The sequence below is a fragment of the Podarcis liolepis genome, assembly GCF_965112155.1.
Source record: "Podarcis liolepis genome assembly, chromosome: 8".
In the NCBI taxonomy this organism is placed as follows: Eukaryota; Metazoa; Chordata; class Lepidosauria; order Squamata; family Lacertidae; genus Podarcis; species Podarcis liolepis.
Genome location: NC_139560.1, coordinates 10822216 through 10840681, shown reverse-complemented (window position 1 = coordinate 10840681; position 18466 = coordinate 10822216). Strand labels below are relative to the sequence as shown.

Genomic DNA, 18466 nt, shown 5'->3' with positions numbered 1-18466 from the left:
ATTTTGCCTTTGTGCATCAGGAGACTTTTGTGCACCATTCCCTGCCATCCATCCGGGCAAGGAGGAGGCAGTCTCAAGAGTCCAGGGATGTCTTCCAGCAGAAATGCTCAAGAAGGATGCTAAAAAGGGGTGTGGCTTGTGGGGAGTCCCAAATGTCACATAGAGAGGCTTCTGGGCCTGAGGTTCCTCACCCGTGATATATTATTATTTATTAAATTTGTATATTGCCCTATACCCGTCAATCTCAGGGCGGTTCACAACATAAAATCATACTATAAAGATGAATGCAAAGTAGGTACAGGGGAACCTCAGGTTATGTACCGTCCTCCTTACGAATGCTTAGGGTAACATGCTCCACTAACCTGGAAGTAGATGCTCCCGGTTGTGAACTTTGCCCCAGGATGAGAGTGGAAGTCACCCTCCGGTGGCACGGCGGCAGTGGGAGGCCCCATTAGCGAAAGCACGCCTCAAGTTAAGAACAGTTTCGGGTTAAGAATGGACCTCTGGAACGAATTAAGTTCGTAACCGGAGGTACCACTGTAGTTATTTTACAAAGAGGGGACTAAAGATGTGCAGAAATTGTTTGACCCCTGTGGCCAGCACTAAGACGCAGGTGATAGTTGTAAGCAGAAATAAATAGTGTTTCCTTCCTTCGTCAGCTTCCGAGCCAACAGAAAAAGCCAACAGTCCCTTCTCCAGCTTTCAGCGTGTTTATCTATGGAGAGGTAAGCAGTTTGCTGCCCATCCCCCTCTTTCTCTTTCTGATAGCCTGAAAGGAATATTGCATATGCTTATTCTGCTAGAACTTGGTCAATTCGTGGGACCCGCAACAAAATATTGCCGTCTGGGGTGCTCCTGTCCCAGATTCGAGCTCCAATGTATGCCATCCCATTCCACATCTCCCCAGGTTTTCCACCCCAATACACAACCGGCATTCCGCCACCACTGAGCATGCTCAGTTCTCATTTGGCTATCAACTCAGCAACGTCTTGGAGGACAATCGCGCCACCAAAGTGTCTCAAACTGAGTCCCGTCTCATTCTAGATTCCGACATGATGACCCGAGTGAGGTCCGGCTCATGTGATGGTGCTGTCTCTCCGACTGAGCCACAGCTTTCAGGTATGCCAACGTATACCAAGGGAAACGGATTGTGTGTTTGAGTTAGCGCCAGACTTTTCAAAATAATATACCTTAATCTCAATGTTTGGCTTTGGGGGGTGGGATTTAACCAGGAGTGGATAAAATGGGCCCATTTCCCCTGCAAGTGTCAGGAGTTCAGCCTACACTTGAGTAGGACCCTGGCAGAGACACATGCCCGACTGGCATGTTTTCTCCCTCCTGGTCCTTCATTCAGGAGCTTCAAAAGCTTTCTTCAGCCCGAACATCACAGCGACCGATGCCAACAGACACCGGCACACTTAGGGATCCACAGAGTCTTCACAGCTTGCATAACAGACCTCAGCAACTCAGCATTTTGGCTAATCTACTTTATTTACATATCAACACCCACAGAGCACTGCAACGTGGCTCCCTCTCTCTCTAGCATCAGACAGCAAAGAGAAAAAGAGCAAAGGACAATAGTCCCACTTCACGGAACACAGTAACACAAACATCCTGTCTCCATCACTTCCTACTCTGTGGAGTCAAAACATACACTGTCATGTGACAGACAAAAATCCCATGACTGCAATCGTGGAGCAGGAATTCTAACAGCAAGTACAGAACATGTACTAAAATATCAGTGTGCCAATCCACTCTTGAGAACCAGAGAATGACAAACTCATCAGCAGCCAGGCTGAGACACGAATGCCCAACAAATAAGTAAAGAAATATGATCAAAACAGTCGGTGCCAGCCATATTTTTGAAAGAACTGAGTTCCATAACTGAGGCACCACCACTGAGAAGACATTCCCTCGAGTTGGCACACAGCAAATAGCAGATGGCCACAATATTGCCATGGAGGCCTCCTCCACAGTTCTCACTGCAACTGCTTTTTAACCATTTTTCTCAGTGCTTATTCCAGTTATACCCAAGGTTGTCAATATTCTAGAACTCCCTGGGGGAAGACTTTCCTGTTCCAACAGGCATTGGGTCTGCAAGGTTGATTATTTCTCTGACTTGGTCTATTATTTTACTGTCTTAAAGTTTTATCAGGATACTTTTCAATTCCTTTTCCTGAAATTTTGAGACGTGAGGTTTTATTGTAATTCCTGCTACTTATTCTTCTTAGCTGCTTTGAGCACAGAATATGGAAAGATGGGGTACAGATATATCTATATATAGCCACTGCTTTTTTCTAAAAAAAATGCTTAGGGGTGCTCTCACTTTGACTCAAGAAAACCACCATTTTATAGTTTAATTTGGGAAAAACAAATACAGTAAAAGGATAAAAGTACAAAGATTCACAAAATGTTTAGGGGTATGCGCCCCCCCCCCCCGTGTCCCTCCAGAAAGGAGCACTGTGTATAGCTATATACTGTATATAAAAGCACCTATCTACTGCCATACTACCCTGAACATGTCCAATCTTGTCTGATCTCGGAAGCTTATCAGGGTCAGGCTCGGTTACTATTTGGATTAAAAGCAGCTTCCACTAATATGGTGGACTGTGGGTGTTTTGAAATACAACTTCCATCAGTCCTGACCAGCTGCATTAAAGCATCTCTTTTGCTTTTTCTCTTTGGGCTCATTAGCTTCTACAAGGGAACTCTTTTCTCTGATGGAAAGCAGCCAAATCCTGATCGACCACAATCGTTCCCTATCATCCCAAGAGTACTGGCTCTTCAAGCCCAGATATTCAGCGGAGCAGGCTCTTCACTGGTGTCTTGCACGTAAGAAATCTTAGATCATGGGGCTAGTCATTCGCAAACGATATATTCAGTGGTGGCCTCATGTTTTGGGGAGCTCTTGGGAAATGCACCATTCAACTGTTGCTGTTTCCAGCTCCTCCTCCTTTGTTTCTTAAGAACATAAGAGCCCTGGCCCACCCAGGACAATGGCCCACCTTGTCCAGCCTCCTGTTCTCACAGTGGCCGTCTAGATGCCTGCAGAAAGCCCTCAAGCGTAACCCGAGTGCAGCAGAGGTTTTCTCCTCTTGTGATTTCTCCACACTGAGGTCCAGGCTCCGAGGGCCTTCTGGCGGTTCCCTCACTGCAAGAAGTGAGGTTACAGGGAACCAGGCAGAGGGCCTTCTCGGTAGTGGCACCTGCCCTGTAGAACGCCCTCCCACCAGATGTCAAAGAGAAGAACAACTACCAGACTTTTAGAAGACATCTGAAGGCAGCCCTGTTTAGGGAAGCTTTTAATGTTTGAAGTTTTATCGTGTTTTTAATATTCTGTGGCTGGGGAGGCCCGGCCAGATGGGTGGGGTATAAGTAATAAATTATTATTAATAATATAATGATTCCGGGCAATACTGTTTCCAGCAGTGGAGTTGGAAAATAGCCATTGTGGAAATTTTGAGAAGTGCTTTCTTTTGGCCCAAAAAGAGAGAAGAAGATGTCCTCTCTCCCTGGTTGGGTATGGGAGAAGGAAAAGCAGCAAGAGATTGAATTTGGGGAAGGGAACCTACTGAGAGTTTGGGACCTCTACATTATGAGATAGTAAGTCTCAATGGGATGAGGAATAGGGGAATTATAGCAAAGGTGGAGCATAGGATGTCCAAGAGCTGTGTCCCATTTTAGCCATACTCAGAGCAGACCCATTGAAATTAATGGACATGACTAACTTGGGTCCATTTCTTTCAGTGGCTCTGCTCTCAGTACAACCTACTGAGGGATCCTTATCTCTTCTAGGTTGTGTAGAAGATGAGTTCTGCCAGCTGGTGGACATGCACAACGTCACAACTGGAACGCACTTCCCCTGCATCCTCTATCCAGCAGCCCAATTTTGTGACAATTTCATTAACAACATCCCTGAGAACTGCAACATCGTGTTGCCTCAGAAGCCGCACCTTTTGTATCAGAAGGCAGGTGAGTTAAAAGCAGGTGTCTCTCTCACATTCACGCCATACCCTCTGTGTGAGCGAATCTGCGCCTTACCTTTAAAAAAAAAAAAAGGGGTATCGCAGCGGAGGAACAAATCTTACAAATAGTAAGGAATTGTGTCTAGGAAAGGATCTGAGGGTGAAGCTGTAGGCAGCTGCTGAGCTGGAAGCAGGAGCCTAGGAGGTTAGGCCCAAGGGTCAGAGCCAGGAAGAAGAGCTAAGCGTAAGAAGGTCATGGACTGGTTGGACACAGAGGAATGGTGGGAGGAACCAGCTAGAGAACCCCCAAGGGAAGAAGGCTCAGGGCCCGGGGATTGGTGGTGGGATGACAATGAGTGGTTAGAGGGAGAACACTGGGAAGAGATGTTGGAAGCTGAAGAGGTAACAGGGCTTAGTGAGCTGGGAGATTCTGTGGCAGACAGAAGTTCAGAATCAGAGGCAGCAGCTGAAGCAGGGGAGGAGGGAGGCCAAGAGGCAGAGATGAATCCGGCTGGTGAAGAGGCAAGGGTGTCTCCCCCTCCTGCTGCAACAAGCTTCCCTCCACCCTCGTCTCCCAGGACCAGGCAAGGCATGAAGTGGGAGGAGCAAAGACAGACACACGGGTGCAGTCTCTGGTTTCTTGGGGAAAAAACTCTGGAGAGGAGGAGACATGGACAGTTGCTGGGAGGCAGGGACTTCTAGTCACACGCCAGTTGCTTCATGGGGGCAAGACCTACCAGAGATGAGTTACTGTGCTCATTAGGCCTGACATTCCTGTGAAGATCCTGTTTTGCTATTAAAGAGTTAACTCCAACTTGCTCAGTGTGATTTATTGCTGGTTTGCTCCTGTCACAGAACACGCTGAAGCCAGAAAAGGCTTTTGCTGCCCAGGGAAGTCCTAGCTTAAAGCAAAAGCTTTCCTGTTGCGGAAAATCAGTGGTCACAACATGGCTCAGGCCTACTTGTATCCCCCTAGCTGTGGGTGGGACACAGCCCCTACAATGGCTCCAGCCCCTGTAGCACAGTGCAAAGAGACCAGTGGGAACTGGAGTAAGCTTCAAACTAGGAGTTTTCAATATTTTTAAAATTGTGAATGTTGTTGTTTGTTTTGCAGTCTCTCTGGAAGGCGCCATAAAGAACTTTTACACCCGCCTACCATTCCGTAGAGTATCAGGAATCTCTGTGAGCAACAAGATGGATGTGTCTGGAAAAACTGTATCAAACGGGTATGAATGTTTCATCTTTGCTTTGGAATGCGAGGCTCTTTGCAACTTCATCTGAGCAATTTAAGATTTGTCCTGTATAGGCAGGAGGCTAAAATCAGAGGACTAGACAGGCCTCAGAGGTCTTCCCAGGACCAGATGGAGTATCTCCTGCATGCACCAAGCCACTTCTGTGTGTGTTACAGTAGACCTACTTCCTTACTGCTTAAATTAACTGCGTCTTCTAGACCACAGATGGATTACTCTGTTCCCACTCCATGTCAGTTTTACACGTGCTTATTCATAAGTTTCTTTCCCCCTGTTTTTGCATAAATCTGTGAAAATCTATATCTATCTATCTATCTATCTATCTATCTATCTATCTATCTATCTATCATCTATCTATCTATATCTATCTATCATATATCTATTTCTCTATCTCCCCACAACAACCCTGTGAAGTAAGTTAGGCTGAGAGATTAAGGTCACCCAATGAGCTTCATGGGGACGCGGGTGACGCTGTGGGTTAAACCACAGAGCCTAGGACTTGCCGATCAGAAGGTCGGTGGTTCTAATCCCCGCAATGGGGTGAGCTCCCGTTGCTCGGTCCCTGCTCCTGCTAACCTAGCAGTTCGAAAGCATGTCAAAGTGCAAGTAGATAAATAGGAACCACTCCGGCGGGAAGGTAATCGGCGTTTCCGTGCGCTGCTCTGGTTCGCCAGAAGCGGCTTAGTCATGCTGGCCACATGACCCTGAAGCTGTCTGCGGACAAATGCCGGCTCCCTCAGCCATAGAGCGAGATGAGCGCCGCAACCCCAGAGTCGGTCACGACTGGACCTAATGGTCAGGGGTACCTTTACCTTTTAATGAGCTTCATGGCTGAGTGGGGATTCGAACTCCCAGGTCCTAGCCCAACACGCTAACCATTATGAAGCCAGTGCAGACTTCTGAGCACTGGAATAATATGCTGGAGATTGTCTATCCCCACTTACAGTCCAGCTGCAGTTCAATTTTCACTGCTCAGCTCAAAGTGACATCCTGTCACCCCTTAGGCATCCTATGCCCCCTTTCCTTAGAGTAAGGCCCACTGGACACAGTAAATATACATTGGATCATGCTATTAGTCAAGTACAGAAGTGAACCATAGCTCACAACTTAGTTGTGAAATGATCTCAGTTTTTGTGTTTCAAATACTTTCTGTCCTTCCTGCAGGTTTTTCAACTGTGAGCATCTCTGCGACGCTGATCCTTGTTGCTTGGGCTTTGGACTTTTAAATGCTTCCCAAGGAACAGGTTTGTGTGTGTGTGTGTGTGTGTGTGTGTGTGTGTGTGTGTGTGTGTGTCACTGCAAACCTATAAGCAGTGGGTTATCTTATTTCACAGGGAAAATAAAAGATGACCTGGCCATCTTGTGTGGGATTCCCCACCAAACTGACAACTATCCCTTCCCTCACAGAAGCTGAGCTGCAAACTGTTTTCCTCCCCGAGTGACAAAACCTTCTGAGCCTGCCACACCAGCTCAGCCAATCAGAGCCAGATGCTTTTCTGCCAGAAGTGCCGTGTAATGCAGATTTATTTACATGTGCAACCTCCCACATCTGAAAGACACAGTGGGTGGCAGTAAATTCGAAATACGCTAATAAAACATCCCTTTGAAATAGTCAGTATTTCACAAATGCTCACCCATTATTTCTTCTGAACTTGATTTCTGGACCTCCTCCGAAAACAGCAGAAGCCAGCACAATGAGTCCTTTTAGCACAATGAAGCTTTCCCCTGTCCCTTCCTGTGCCTCTGTGCACCCTCAAATCAGCTGTGGGGAGGTCCGGACAGCCCCCCAGAACCGCAAGTGGTGGGAGGAGATAGGAGAAAGTTCCGTTTGGTAAGCAAAAATGCTTGCACTGTCGAAACAATTGTAAGAATGCCACATTGAATTCCACCCATCTGTAGAAAAGGGGGCCGCCATAAATGTACCGTATTTTTTGCACCATAACACTCACTTTTTTCCTCCTAGAAAGTAAGGGGAAATGTCTGTGCGTGTTATGGAGCAAATGCCTGCAGGTGACGGGGGGGGGGGATCTGCTGCAGTCGTGAGCAGAGGATCCATGGTTCCCTTTCCTTCCCTCCTCCGTGGTTACAAAGCATGGATCCACATGGATCCTCAGGATTTTTGCATTGGGCTACTCCAAACTCACTGTCAGATCACATGTCTGTGGCCACAGCATCAACCACAAAAATCATATATCCACTATTTCGTTTAGAATATTTTTTTCCCTTGTTTTCCTCCTCTAAAAACTACGTGCGTGTTATGGTCTGTTGCGTGTTATAGAGCGAAAAATACGGTATATTCCTTCCCCTTGCAGGTGGCAAGGTCTTGTGCTTGGTTCTGAACAATTTGGGAATCCAAACATGCAGTGAGGAACTAAGAAGCGACTGGCAGCTTTCAGATTGCACATCTGCAGAAACAGAAACCAGGGTCCATCCCTTTGGTTGGTATCAAAGAACAGGTGAGTCGCAGCGTGAACGCTGTAATATTTTAGACATACAGTCAAACCTTGGTTGTCGAACATAAACCATTCCGGAAGCCTGTTCGGCATCCGAAATGTTTAACAACCAAGGTGCGGCTTCCGATTGGTTGCAGGAGCTTCCTGCACTCAGCGGAAGCTGTGTCGGACGTTCGGCTTCCAAAAAACGTTTGAAAACTGGAGCATTTATGAAATATACTCGAGAGCTGATTTCATGCTCTTTATTCAGCTCATAGTGGTGAGGAGGAATCTAAGTTTCCCCAGAATGTCTGCTTTATATACATTATTTACACAATGGGCCCCACGTGATTGGCTAATCCCGGAATTCGCCTGTAGGCCAATCAAGTTGTGGATTCATTTCCACCTGGAGCTGGATTGGGTGGCTCTTGTGGACCAATCGGACTGCTGCATTCTGGACCTTATTGTTCTAGGACCAAGCAGACTGCTGCCTTTTGGATCCTATTCAACTCAGTACATAACAATTTATTTCCTGTTTTTTGGCGTTTGGGAGCCGAAACGTTCCAAAACGGAGGTGTTCAAGATCCGAGATTTGACTGTAATATTATGTAATGAGGTGTATGCTGTGTTGGGGTGGGGTGTAATGCTTCTTCTGGGGTAGTTTGCCCCCATTTGGTCCCCACTTTGCACTCACCTGTGGCTCCTAGAAGCTGTCAGCATGCGACAGCAGCCACACCCTGGAAAACGGCTTTGGCTGGCTGGCTAAACCAGGTGAGGGTAGCTAAAACCTTTGGCGAGTTAGCGAAGACAGGCTCTGGCAAATTGAGAGGAGAGACCAATAGTGGGTCCAACGATCAAGAAGGCAATTTCTGCAAATGTTGTAAAGGGGAGTGAGGGCTTCTCAATTTGGGAAGGCAGCCCAGAAAGGAGGAGGAAAACTCTGATCCTAAACCTCCTCTGCCTTGCGGTTGGATGGCGCCTTGTACGGCTCCTTCTGGCAACTGCTGCAGCCCAGCTGGTGTCAAACGTCTTGCTCTGCTTTCCTTTGGACCACATCAGCAAGGCTGAGAAGGGGGTCTTGTCATCTGGGCAGCCCAACCCAGGACCTCCATGCTCACCCCTGGAGGTGCACTTCATTGCCTCTCAAGACAACAGATGGACGCCAGCAACAAGTGTAATGATAATAATAATAATAATAATAATAATAATAATAATAATAATAATAATAATGTGGGTTAAACCACAGAGCCTAGGACTTGCCGATCAGAAGGTCGGTGGTTCGAATCCCCGGAACGGGGTGAGCTCCTGTTGCTCAGTCCCAGCTCCTGCCAACCTAGCAGTTCGAAAGCACGTCAAAGTGCAAGTAGATAAATAGGTACCGCTCTGGCAGGAAGGTAAACGGCGTTTCCGTGTGCTGCTCTGGTTTGCCAGAAGCGGCTTAGTCATGCTGGCCACATGACCCGAAAGCTCCCTGACATGGCTCCCTCGGCCAATAAAGCAAGATGAGCGCTGTAACCCCAGAGTCAGTCACGACTGGACCTAATGGTCAGGGGTCCCTTTACCTCCCTTTACTAATAGTAATTTATTATTTATACCCCGCCTATCTGGCTGGGCTTCCCCAGCCACTCTGGGCGGCTTCCAACAAAATATTAAAATACAGCAATGCATCAAACATTAAAAGCTTCCCTGAACAGGGCTGCCTTCAGACGTCTTCTAAAAGTCTGGTAGTTGTTGTTCTCTTTGACATCTGGTGGGAGGGCGTTCCACAGGGTGGGTGCCACTACCGAGAAGGCCCTCTGCCTGGTTCCCAGGTGTTTGTGTATAAACATACATTAACCTTCTCCAACATGATGCCTTTCCAAAATTTTTGGGCTACAACTTCCATCATCCCTGACCATTGAATGTGCTGGCTGAGGTTGTTGCTCAAAACACATGGAAGGAACTAGGTTGGAGAAGGCTGATGTACTTGTGCACAAATACACCCCTCCCCCCCCAAAACCCCAACCTGAAAATTGCTTCCATTTAATCGCACCAGGAATTCAATGACATGAGCCACCTCACCCGGCTTTCGAGTGTGGCTTGCCCTGTCCATTTCTCCATCAAAAGATTTCATTCATATTGTCTGATGCACATGTGTAAGCGATTATTTGTTTAACGTAGAGACAGCAAAGCTTCCCTTTGTATAGCTTAATATCCCAAAGGCGTAGACAATCTGGAATGTAAAGAAGTTAATTTTTTTTTTGTAGCTGAACTCCACTGAACTTTTGGGCCTTTTTATAGAGTGGAGCAGATAATTAGAACCCAGCTCGCAGATGATGGCTTTTTCTGTAGGCACCCATATTTCAGCCTAAAACAGTGATTATATTTTATTCGTCTTCTCGCTGACCCTTAAACTATATTGAGCAGCGAAACTCTGTTCTGTATAACTAGCTGACCACAGTGGCATCCTGTACGGGTGGGTGGAGTTTCTTGAGATTTCCTTTCAAGCAAATCTGGCTTTTGTTTACTCAAAGAAACGGAGAAGCAGAAATGGAAAATGTTGCCTATTTATGTATTTATTTTATACCTATGCTATCACCCTGTATGGTTCTTTATAGTACAACGCTAGCAAAACAACCACAACAACCACTGCAGTTATGTCCACACTGTGCATTTAAAGCACCCCAAATAATCCCGGGAACTGTAATTTGCTAAGAGTGCTGGGAATTGTAGCACTGCGAAGGGCAAACTACTGTTATCGGGATTCTTCAGGGGAAGCCCTGTGCAATATGTAGCCTGAAGAATCTATATTTTAGTGATGAGGCATGATGCAAAGGAAACAGAGGAAGGTGAGAGGCAGCAATACCAGAGGATAAAGTAAAGGTAAAGGGACCCCTGAACGTTAGGTCCAGTCGTGGCCGACTCTGGGGTTGCGGCGCTCATCTCGCTTTATTGGCCGAGGGAGCTGGCGTACAGCTTCCAGGTCATGTGGCCAGCATGACTAAGCCGCTTCTGGCGAACCAGAGCAGCACACAGAAACGCCATTTACCTTCCCGCCGGAGCGGTACCTATTTATCTACTTGCACTTTGGCGTGCTTTCAAACTGCTAGGTTGGCAGGAGCTGGGACTGAGCAACGGGAGCTCACCCCGTCGCGGGGATTTGAACCGCCGACCTTCTGATTGGCAAGTCCTAGGCTCTGTGGTTAAATCCACTGGCAGGACTACCCAAGCTGAGGTCAGCTGTGGCAGGACCTGCATGTACAGCGCTGAATGCAAACCTGCCAGCTGAACATGGAAGAAAGCCCACAAGGGGGCTGAATAACCCTTCTGTATGTCAGCTGGGTTGAGAAGCATCTTGCAGGCTATAATATATGGCTGCATTTGACGATGAGCACATAATGTCAGCCTGGTACATACAATACGGACCGGGCCGCAGCATAAATATGCATAGAATAGGTTTTACGGCGCAAAGCTACTGTAAGTAAGACCTGTCCAATCAGCTCCTGCATATGTTGTTGCATCAATTCCTTATTCCAAATACCATTGACTTTTGCTTGAAGTATGGTAAAAAGGTAAAGGACCTCTGGATGGTTAAATCCGGTCAAAGGTGACTATGGGGTTGCAGCGCTCATCTCACTTTTCAGGCCGAGGGAGCCAGCGTTTGTCCACAGACAGCTTTCCGGGTCATGTGGCCAGCATGACTAAACTGCTTCTGGCGCAACGGAACACTGTGACGGAGACCAGAGTGCACGGAAACACCGTTTGCCTTCCCGCCATAGTGGTACCTATTTATCTACTTGCACTGGTGTGCTTTGAATCTTTAGGCATCGAGCTGGAGCCCCTGTACAATTCTAATGAGCAATACATTTTCCATAATATCCTAACTAGACTAAAGGATGTCGAGAGACAAAATATTATGGCAGCTGTAAACAAAATTTGCTCCCCCATATTCTATGATTTAAATATCTTAGATAGCAGAGCCAATTACGTCACTAAATTAACAATCCCAGCCCAACGTAGGGCTTTTATGCTGGCCCGGTTGAATGTTTTTCCCTCAGCATTTGTCTGGGGAAGATATCAAAACATCCCTAGAAACAAGAGATTCTGCAGATGCTCTATGAATGTCCCGGACACTGTGGAGCATATTCTCTTTCATTGCCCATTGTACAGTACGCTCCGTCAACGCGTGCTGTCCCCTCTTTTGGGTGGTCTGGAACCCCAGCAAGGTGAATGTGTGGGATTCTGCCTATCCGACGTTGACCAAAGGGTAACGGCGGGGGTAGCCGAGTTTTTGGTAGCAGTCCTCCAAGGAGCAGGTTAACAAGGAAAACCACTGATTCTATATGTATATATATATATATATATATGTATGTAGCCAACTGCTGCCTTTTTATATATATTTCAAGGCTTTTACATGTTATTTTTTTTAATGGTTTTATTTGCATAATGCCTAATAAAGGTTTGATTTCAATTCAATGCTTTAAAACTGCTAGATTGGCAGAATCTGGGACAGAGCAACGGGAGCTCACTCCATCGTGCAGATTTGAACCGCTGACCTTCCGATCGGCAAGCCCAAGAGGCTCAGTGGTTTAGACCACAGCGCCACCTGCAGTATGGATCCCCTAATGAGTGTTTTGGTCTCCTTGCCTCACTCAGATGTGAGCGTTTTCTTTGGCAGAGGCAGCAATAGAAAGGCACTCTGCTCACTTTATTTTTAACCAATAATCGGACAGAAGGACTTTGCCAGGTCCCATTGATTTAAGTGCTCCAAGATTATAATAATTATTTTTTTGCAAATAAATACATTTATAATGTTTAATGGCTTCTTTCCTCCTCCAACAGCTAAAGTCCCCACCGTCTGTCCACCTGTTGTTCTACCCAGAAGGCAAGAAAATGGTAAGGAGAAAACAAGAACACCATTGAAATAATGAAGCATCTCTGACCTTTAGTTCTTCCTCTTTTCAATATTGCTGGCCCTCCATTTTTTGTTTGTTTATTCTGAACCCAAGAATGCTGGTTTTCCCCACAGTTTTCATGAGGTTTAATACAGCTTTTTCATACAGCCAAGGGGTTTCCCTTATAAAGAAAGCTTTCAACGTTTGGGGCTTTTTAGCTTAAGGAAGGGGAAAAAAAAGATGAGCTGGGTGAAGGGGAAGCATGATAAGAAATGGATAAAATTAGGTATCATGTGGAAAAAGTGGTTGAAGAGACTCTTGTCCATTTTCCCATAATACTACAACCCAGTAAGGCTGATGGTTGACAGATTCAGAACAAGTAAAAGGAGATAGGTCTTCACACGTGGTTCCATAGTTAAACTATAGAATTCTCGCTTACAAGCTGTGGTGATGGCCGCCATCTTGGATAGTTTTCAAAGGGAAGTAGACAAATTCGGGGAGGACAAGGCCTTCAGCTGTTGCTAGATACGGTGGCTAAGTAGTATACTATCTGAATGCCAGTTGGTGGAAACCCTAGATCTTATGCTGCAATTCTGCTAGTTGGCTTCCCCACAAGCCACCGTCGTCGGAACAGGGTGCCTGGCCAGACTAGGTGGGACTTTGGCAGATCCTCCAAGTATCCCTATTTCCCAGGGACGTCCCTGATTTAGAGAAGCCGTCCCGGTTTCTGATGTGATCCCAGAATGTCCCACTTTCCCTTAGAATGTCCCTATTTTCACTGGAGAAATGTTGGAGGGTATGGAGTTATCCGACCCCCGAGCCGTCTGAAGGCAATACTGTACAGTCATATTTCAGTTCTTGAACGCCCTGGAACTCGTACTTTTTTGGCTCCCAAATGATCAAAAACCGGGAGTGTTCCAGTTTTTGAACGTTCTTTTGGAAGGCGAATGTCCGACGGGGCTTCCACAGCTTCTGGTTGGCTGCAGAAGCTTCCTGCAGCCAATCAGGAGCCCTGCTTTGGAAGTCAAACATTTCGGAAGTCAAACGGACTTCGGCAATGGATTCCGTTCGACTTCTGAGGTACGGCTGTATAGGGAAGGGTTATTTTTAATTTTATTTTATTTTTAATGTTTTTATGTATATTGGAAGCTGCCCAGAGTGCCTGGGGCAACCCAGTAGGATGTGTGGGGTATAAATAGTAAAATTATCATTAAAGAATGGGACGCTCCTATTTTCATCAGAGAAATGTTGGAGGGTATGCTTTGGTCTGCTCCAGGAGGGCTTTGTCCCTGTGGTTTTTTATGAGGTACTTCACTTTCAAGCCAGAATAGACCACCTCTCATCTCTGGCACACTAATTTGGGCTCTATGGGAACTTGACTGAAGCTTTCCTTAGACCTCGGGGGGGGGGGGATTTGTGGCGCTCCAGTTGTGAACAGACTACAACTCCCACCGTCTCTCACTTTGGCCATGTTGGCTGGGGCTGATGGGAGCTGGAGCCTGACAGGATCTGGAGAGCTATCCCTACTTTAGAAACCCTTTTGAAGCGTGTGCCAAAGTAATTCAGCTGAGATTGTTCAGGTATATAAACTCAACTAGGCCATGGGTATGCGGCGTAACTGGGCTTGTAAGTACCCATTTCAGAGAGGGAGGCGCTGCCCTATTTATAAGCAGCCTATTTTAAAACGGAGATAAACATCTGGTGCTCTCGCTTTCCCCTGCGTCCGATGCCCTGTGCCACAACAGGCACCACCCAAGGAATGCAGAAGGCTTCCATTTCACATCTGATAGCTTCTCCGTGCCATGAAATAACAGCTTTGTGCGCAGAGAAAAGTAGGACTCCCAGGGGCAAGATTATAGTTATTATACAAGAAGAGTTTTGTGGGTGTGGGTGTGCGGGGGAATAGCACATGGTGTATTCTGTCCTTTCCACCTAGACTGACTGGCAAAAACATGTGTGCAGGGCGCATTCTTGAAATAAATGTAATTCGGTTTGAATTTCTTCTAAATAAGAAAGAAAAGGGGGGAAAACCACACATTTTGAATAGCGCACAATCCTTTGTGCATCATGGAAAAGTACCTTTCTGAGTATTCAGAAAGCACTTGTTAGTGGGAAATGCTGGTATTTCCAGATTTTGGGAATGATGATTTCACACTGAAGTCCTGGATAGACACTTGTTGTTGTTGTTTAGTCGTTTAGTCGTGTCTGACTCTTCGTGACCCCATGGACCAGAGCACGCCAGGCACTCCTGTCTTCCATTGCCTCCCACAGCTTAGTCAAACTCATGCTGGTAGCTATACAACCATCTCGTCCTCTTTCGTCCCCTTCTCCTTGTGCCCTCCATCTTTCCCAACATCAGGGTCTTTTCCAGGGAGTCTTCTCTTCTCATGAGGTGGCCAAAGTATTGGAGCCTCAGCTTCAGGATCTGTCCTTCCAGTGAGCGCTCAGGGCTGATTTCCTTCAGAATGGATAGGTTTGATCTTCTTGCAGTCCATGGGACTCTCAAGAGTCTCCTCCAGCACCATAAGTCCCATATAACTCATGACCCAACCCGACTATGCTCTTGATACACTTCCTGCATTCCAGTGCAAATAACATATGGAAAGCAGAAACCATCTTCACGGAATGCCTGTAATTTAACAATAAAAGTTACAGGCATCGTTGGATGCTAAAGGCTACAATTATGCGACAAAAGCAGCTACCGAAATGTGGTCAGGTTGGCACAGTCTCGTTTGAGTTGACTAGGGAAATTTCTCAGCGACATGGAAGCTGTGTAGAGTTGAGGGACCTGCAGGGATGCTGTAGAAAGTCCCTTCGTCGTGGTCACGTCAGGCACAAACCAATTGACCTGGGGTAGGATGGTGTGTAGAGACACCTGTCCCACCCAGAGGAAAAAGCAACACCAGAAAGTTAAGGACATGTTGTTGTTTAGTCGTTTAGTCATGTCCGACTCTTCATGACCCCATGGACCAGAGCACACCAGGCACTGCTGTCTTCCACTGCCTCCCGCAGTTTGGCCAGACTCATGTTCGTAGCTTCGAGAACACTGTCCAACCATCTTGTCCTCTGTCGTCCCCTTCTCCTTGTGCCCTCCATCTTTCCCAACATCAGGGTCTTTTCCAGGGAGTCTTCTCTTCTCATGAGGTGGCCAAAGTATTGGAGCCTCAGCTTTAGGATCTGTCCTTCCAGTGAGCACTCAGGGCTGATTTCCTTCAGAATGGATAGGATTGATCTTCTTGCAGTCCACGGGACTCTCAAGAGTCTCCTCCAGCACCATAATTCAGAAGCATCAATGCTTTGGTGATCAGCCTTCCTTGGAAGAGCCTTTTGGGTCAGGCCAATGGCCCATTTAGTCCGGCATCCTGTTCTCACTGTGGCCAACCAAATCCCTGTGTGAAACTAGCAAGCAGGATCTGAGCATAAGATCACTCTCCCTTCCTTACTGGTATTCGGAAGCATTGCTGCATCCAGTCGTGGACGCAGAACAGATCCACCTTAGCTAGTGGCCATCGATAGACTGTCCAATTCCTTTTTAAAGCCATCTAAGTTGGTGGCCATCACTGCCTCCTGTGGCAGAGAGTTCCGTAGTCTAACAATGAGATGTGGGAAGAAGTACTTTTTAAAACCTGTCCTGAATCTTCCAAGTTACCTTAGGCTTTCTTTCTTTCTCTCTCTCTCTCTTCCCAGACACTGTGGTTGTAAATTTCTCTGTATGGTCTTGCAGTGATGCCACACTGCGTTAGATGGCTGCTAATGCCATGTTGGAACATTTAAGACAATGGCCTGGTTCACAAGGCACAGGTAGCCATTCTATGGCTTAAAGGTAAAGGCAAAAGTAAAGGACCCCTGACAGTTAAGTCCAGTCATGAACGACTCTGGGGTTGTGGCGCTCATCTTGCTTTACTGGCCAAGGGAGCCGACGTTTGTCTGCAGACAGTTTTTCCGGCTCATGTGGCCAGCATGATTAAGCCGCTTATGGCGAAACCAGAGCAGTGCATGGAAATGCCGTTTACCTTCCCGCCAAAGCAATACCTATTTATTTACTTGCACTTTGACGTGCTTTTGAACTGCTAGGTTGGCAGGAGCTGGGACTGAGCAACAGGAGCTCACCCCATCGTGGGGATTCGAACTGCCGACCTTCCGATCAGCAAGCCCTAGGCTCAGTGGTTTAGACCACAGCGCCATGGCTTAATAGGCAGGTGACTATAGGGGATCTTGGGGTCACTTCTCTTGAGTCCTTTTCGTTCCCACACTCTGAACCAAGGCTTGGGGTTAAGCTCTCATGTAACCATGAGCTGAAGAATCAGGGTTTGAACCAGACGACTGGTTTGGCTTAGGTGAGTGTCATACGACAGCCATTAGTATGCTAGGGAGAAAGGTTCAGACTGTCTTCCCATTATTCTGCTGCAGTTCTATTTGTAGGGAGCTTTTGTTGAATTTTCTGTGTGCCCAGTCATGCAATACCCTACCTTTATCATGGCATGGTATTACAGTTCAGTTCAGATAAAGCATTGCCACTCGCTTCTGCTGGTAGCAAAATCTGGTTCTGAGTTTGCTGCTAAATGGGATCAGTGGTTTTCTTTAGATCCATACGACATGTGAACGATACAACTGAGCGGGACTGAATGTGGCCCTCCAAGCCTTTCTGTCTGGCCCCTGAAATGCTCCTCAGGCTACAGCCCCCTCTCCAAGCCATATCCTTCGTTGGTTCTGCTTTGCAACTTCTTTGAGTGTTTCTGCCCAGCTGGAATGTGCCCTCGAACTCTGCTTCATTCTTCCTTGGATGGAAGTCAGAGGGGTGTGTGGATGGGTGTAGAAACTGGCTTACAGTACGAAGATTTACATTCATTGTTTTGCCTGCTTTTGCCTCTTGTCCCACTCACCAGTGACATTTGCCCACCCTCCTCCCAGGAAGACTCCCCAAGAGGCAATGTGCGAAATGGTTGCCTACTTCCCTGTGCCATGGCTATTTCAAAGCACCCTGGCCTTTCTGCTCATTTGCAAAGTCTGCATTAAGACTCTGCCCTTTCATAGAAGGTGGTCTCTGATTTGTCAAAAAGCAAATAAGACGACTCATTTCTTCATGGTAAAACAGACTCAAGTGGGCCCAAACGTATTGTTCTGGCCATGTTGTCATCGACAAGTTGAGTCACATAGAATTATTCCCAATTAACATGCCTGAAGGCAAAACATTTGCCTCTGTAGCCGTAATATTGTGGTACATGAGGTTTCAAGACTTGCTCAAGTTTGCTGACTGAGTCAGTAGACATGATCGTGAACGGGAACGCTATTGCAATGAATGCATCTGAAAACCATCAAGGAAACCAGACAATTTGGCTCACAATGGAATCCAGACAAAGCCTATTCTTTTTCTAAAGAGCATAACTAGTCATTTTCAGCTTTGTGTCTGGACCTAGACATACCACTTCCACCGCTTTGGAACGCGGTTGCTGACTGCAGAAAATTGATGTGTAATTATACTTTAAAAACATGTTGCTTACATTCATGTTGCTGAAAAGCTTCCCCTTTTTGTTGTTGTTTTCAAGGCAAAAGAGGAATGCGTGAATTGCAGTATTATTATTTTTTAAACCCAATGTGTACTTTTGAAATGCGCAATTCTGCAAAAGTTCACTCTGGAAATAAAACATTGGGACTAAGTATCGTACAGTGGTACCTCGGGTTACATACGCTTCAGGTTACAGACTCCACTAACCCAGAAATAGTACCTTGGGTTAAGAACTTTGCTTCAGGATGAGAACAGAAATCGTGCAGCGGCTGCGTGGTGGCAGCAGGAGGCCCCATTAGCTAAAGTGGTGCTTCAAGTTAAGAACAGTTTCAAGTTAAGAACGGACCTCCGGAACGAATTAAGTTCTTAACCCGAGGTACCACTGTATAAGATAAGTATTGTATGAGATAAGGAATACAAAGATCTGATTCACATGGCT

The 18466-nt window shown here is 46.5% G+C and overlaps 1 protein-coding gene across 1 annotated transcript in view; it reads left to right on the top strand.

The window, feature by feature from the left end:
- The window catches only part of TG (thyroglobulin), a 169895-nt gene that overhangs the window by 61998 nt on the left and 89431 nt on the right, over positions 1–18466 (top strand). The window contains exons 28-35 of the mRNA XM_083518405.1: positions 660–725; positions 1045–1119; positions 2695–2832; positions 3796–3972; positions 5080–5191; positions 6380–6459; positions 7528–7671; positions 12469–12522. Coding sequence (XP_083374531.1) covers positions 660–725; positions 1045–1119; positions 2695–2832; positions 3796–3972; positions 5080–5191; positions 6380–6459; positions 7528–7671; positions 12469–12522 — 846 coding nt within the window. The remainder of the gene's footprint in view (positions 1–659; positions 726–1044; positions 1120–2694; positions 2833–3795; positions 3973–5079; positions 5192–6379; positions 6460–7527; positions 7672–12468; positions 12523–18466) is intronic.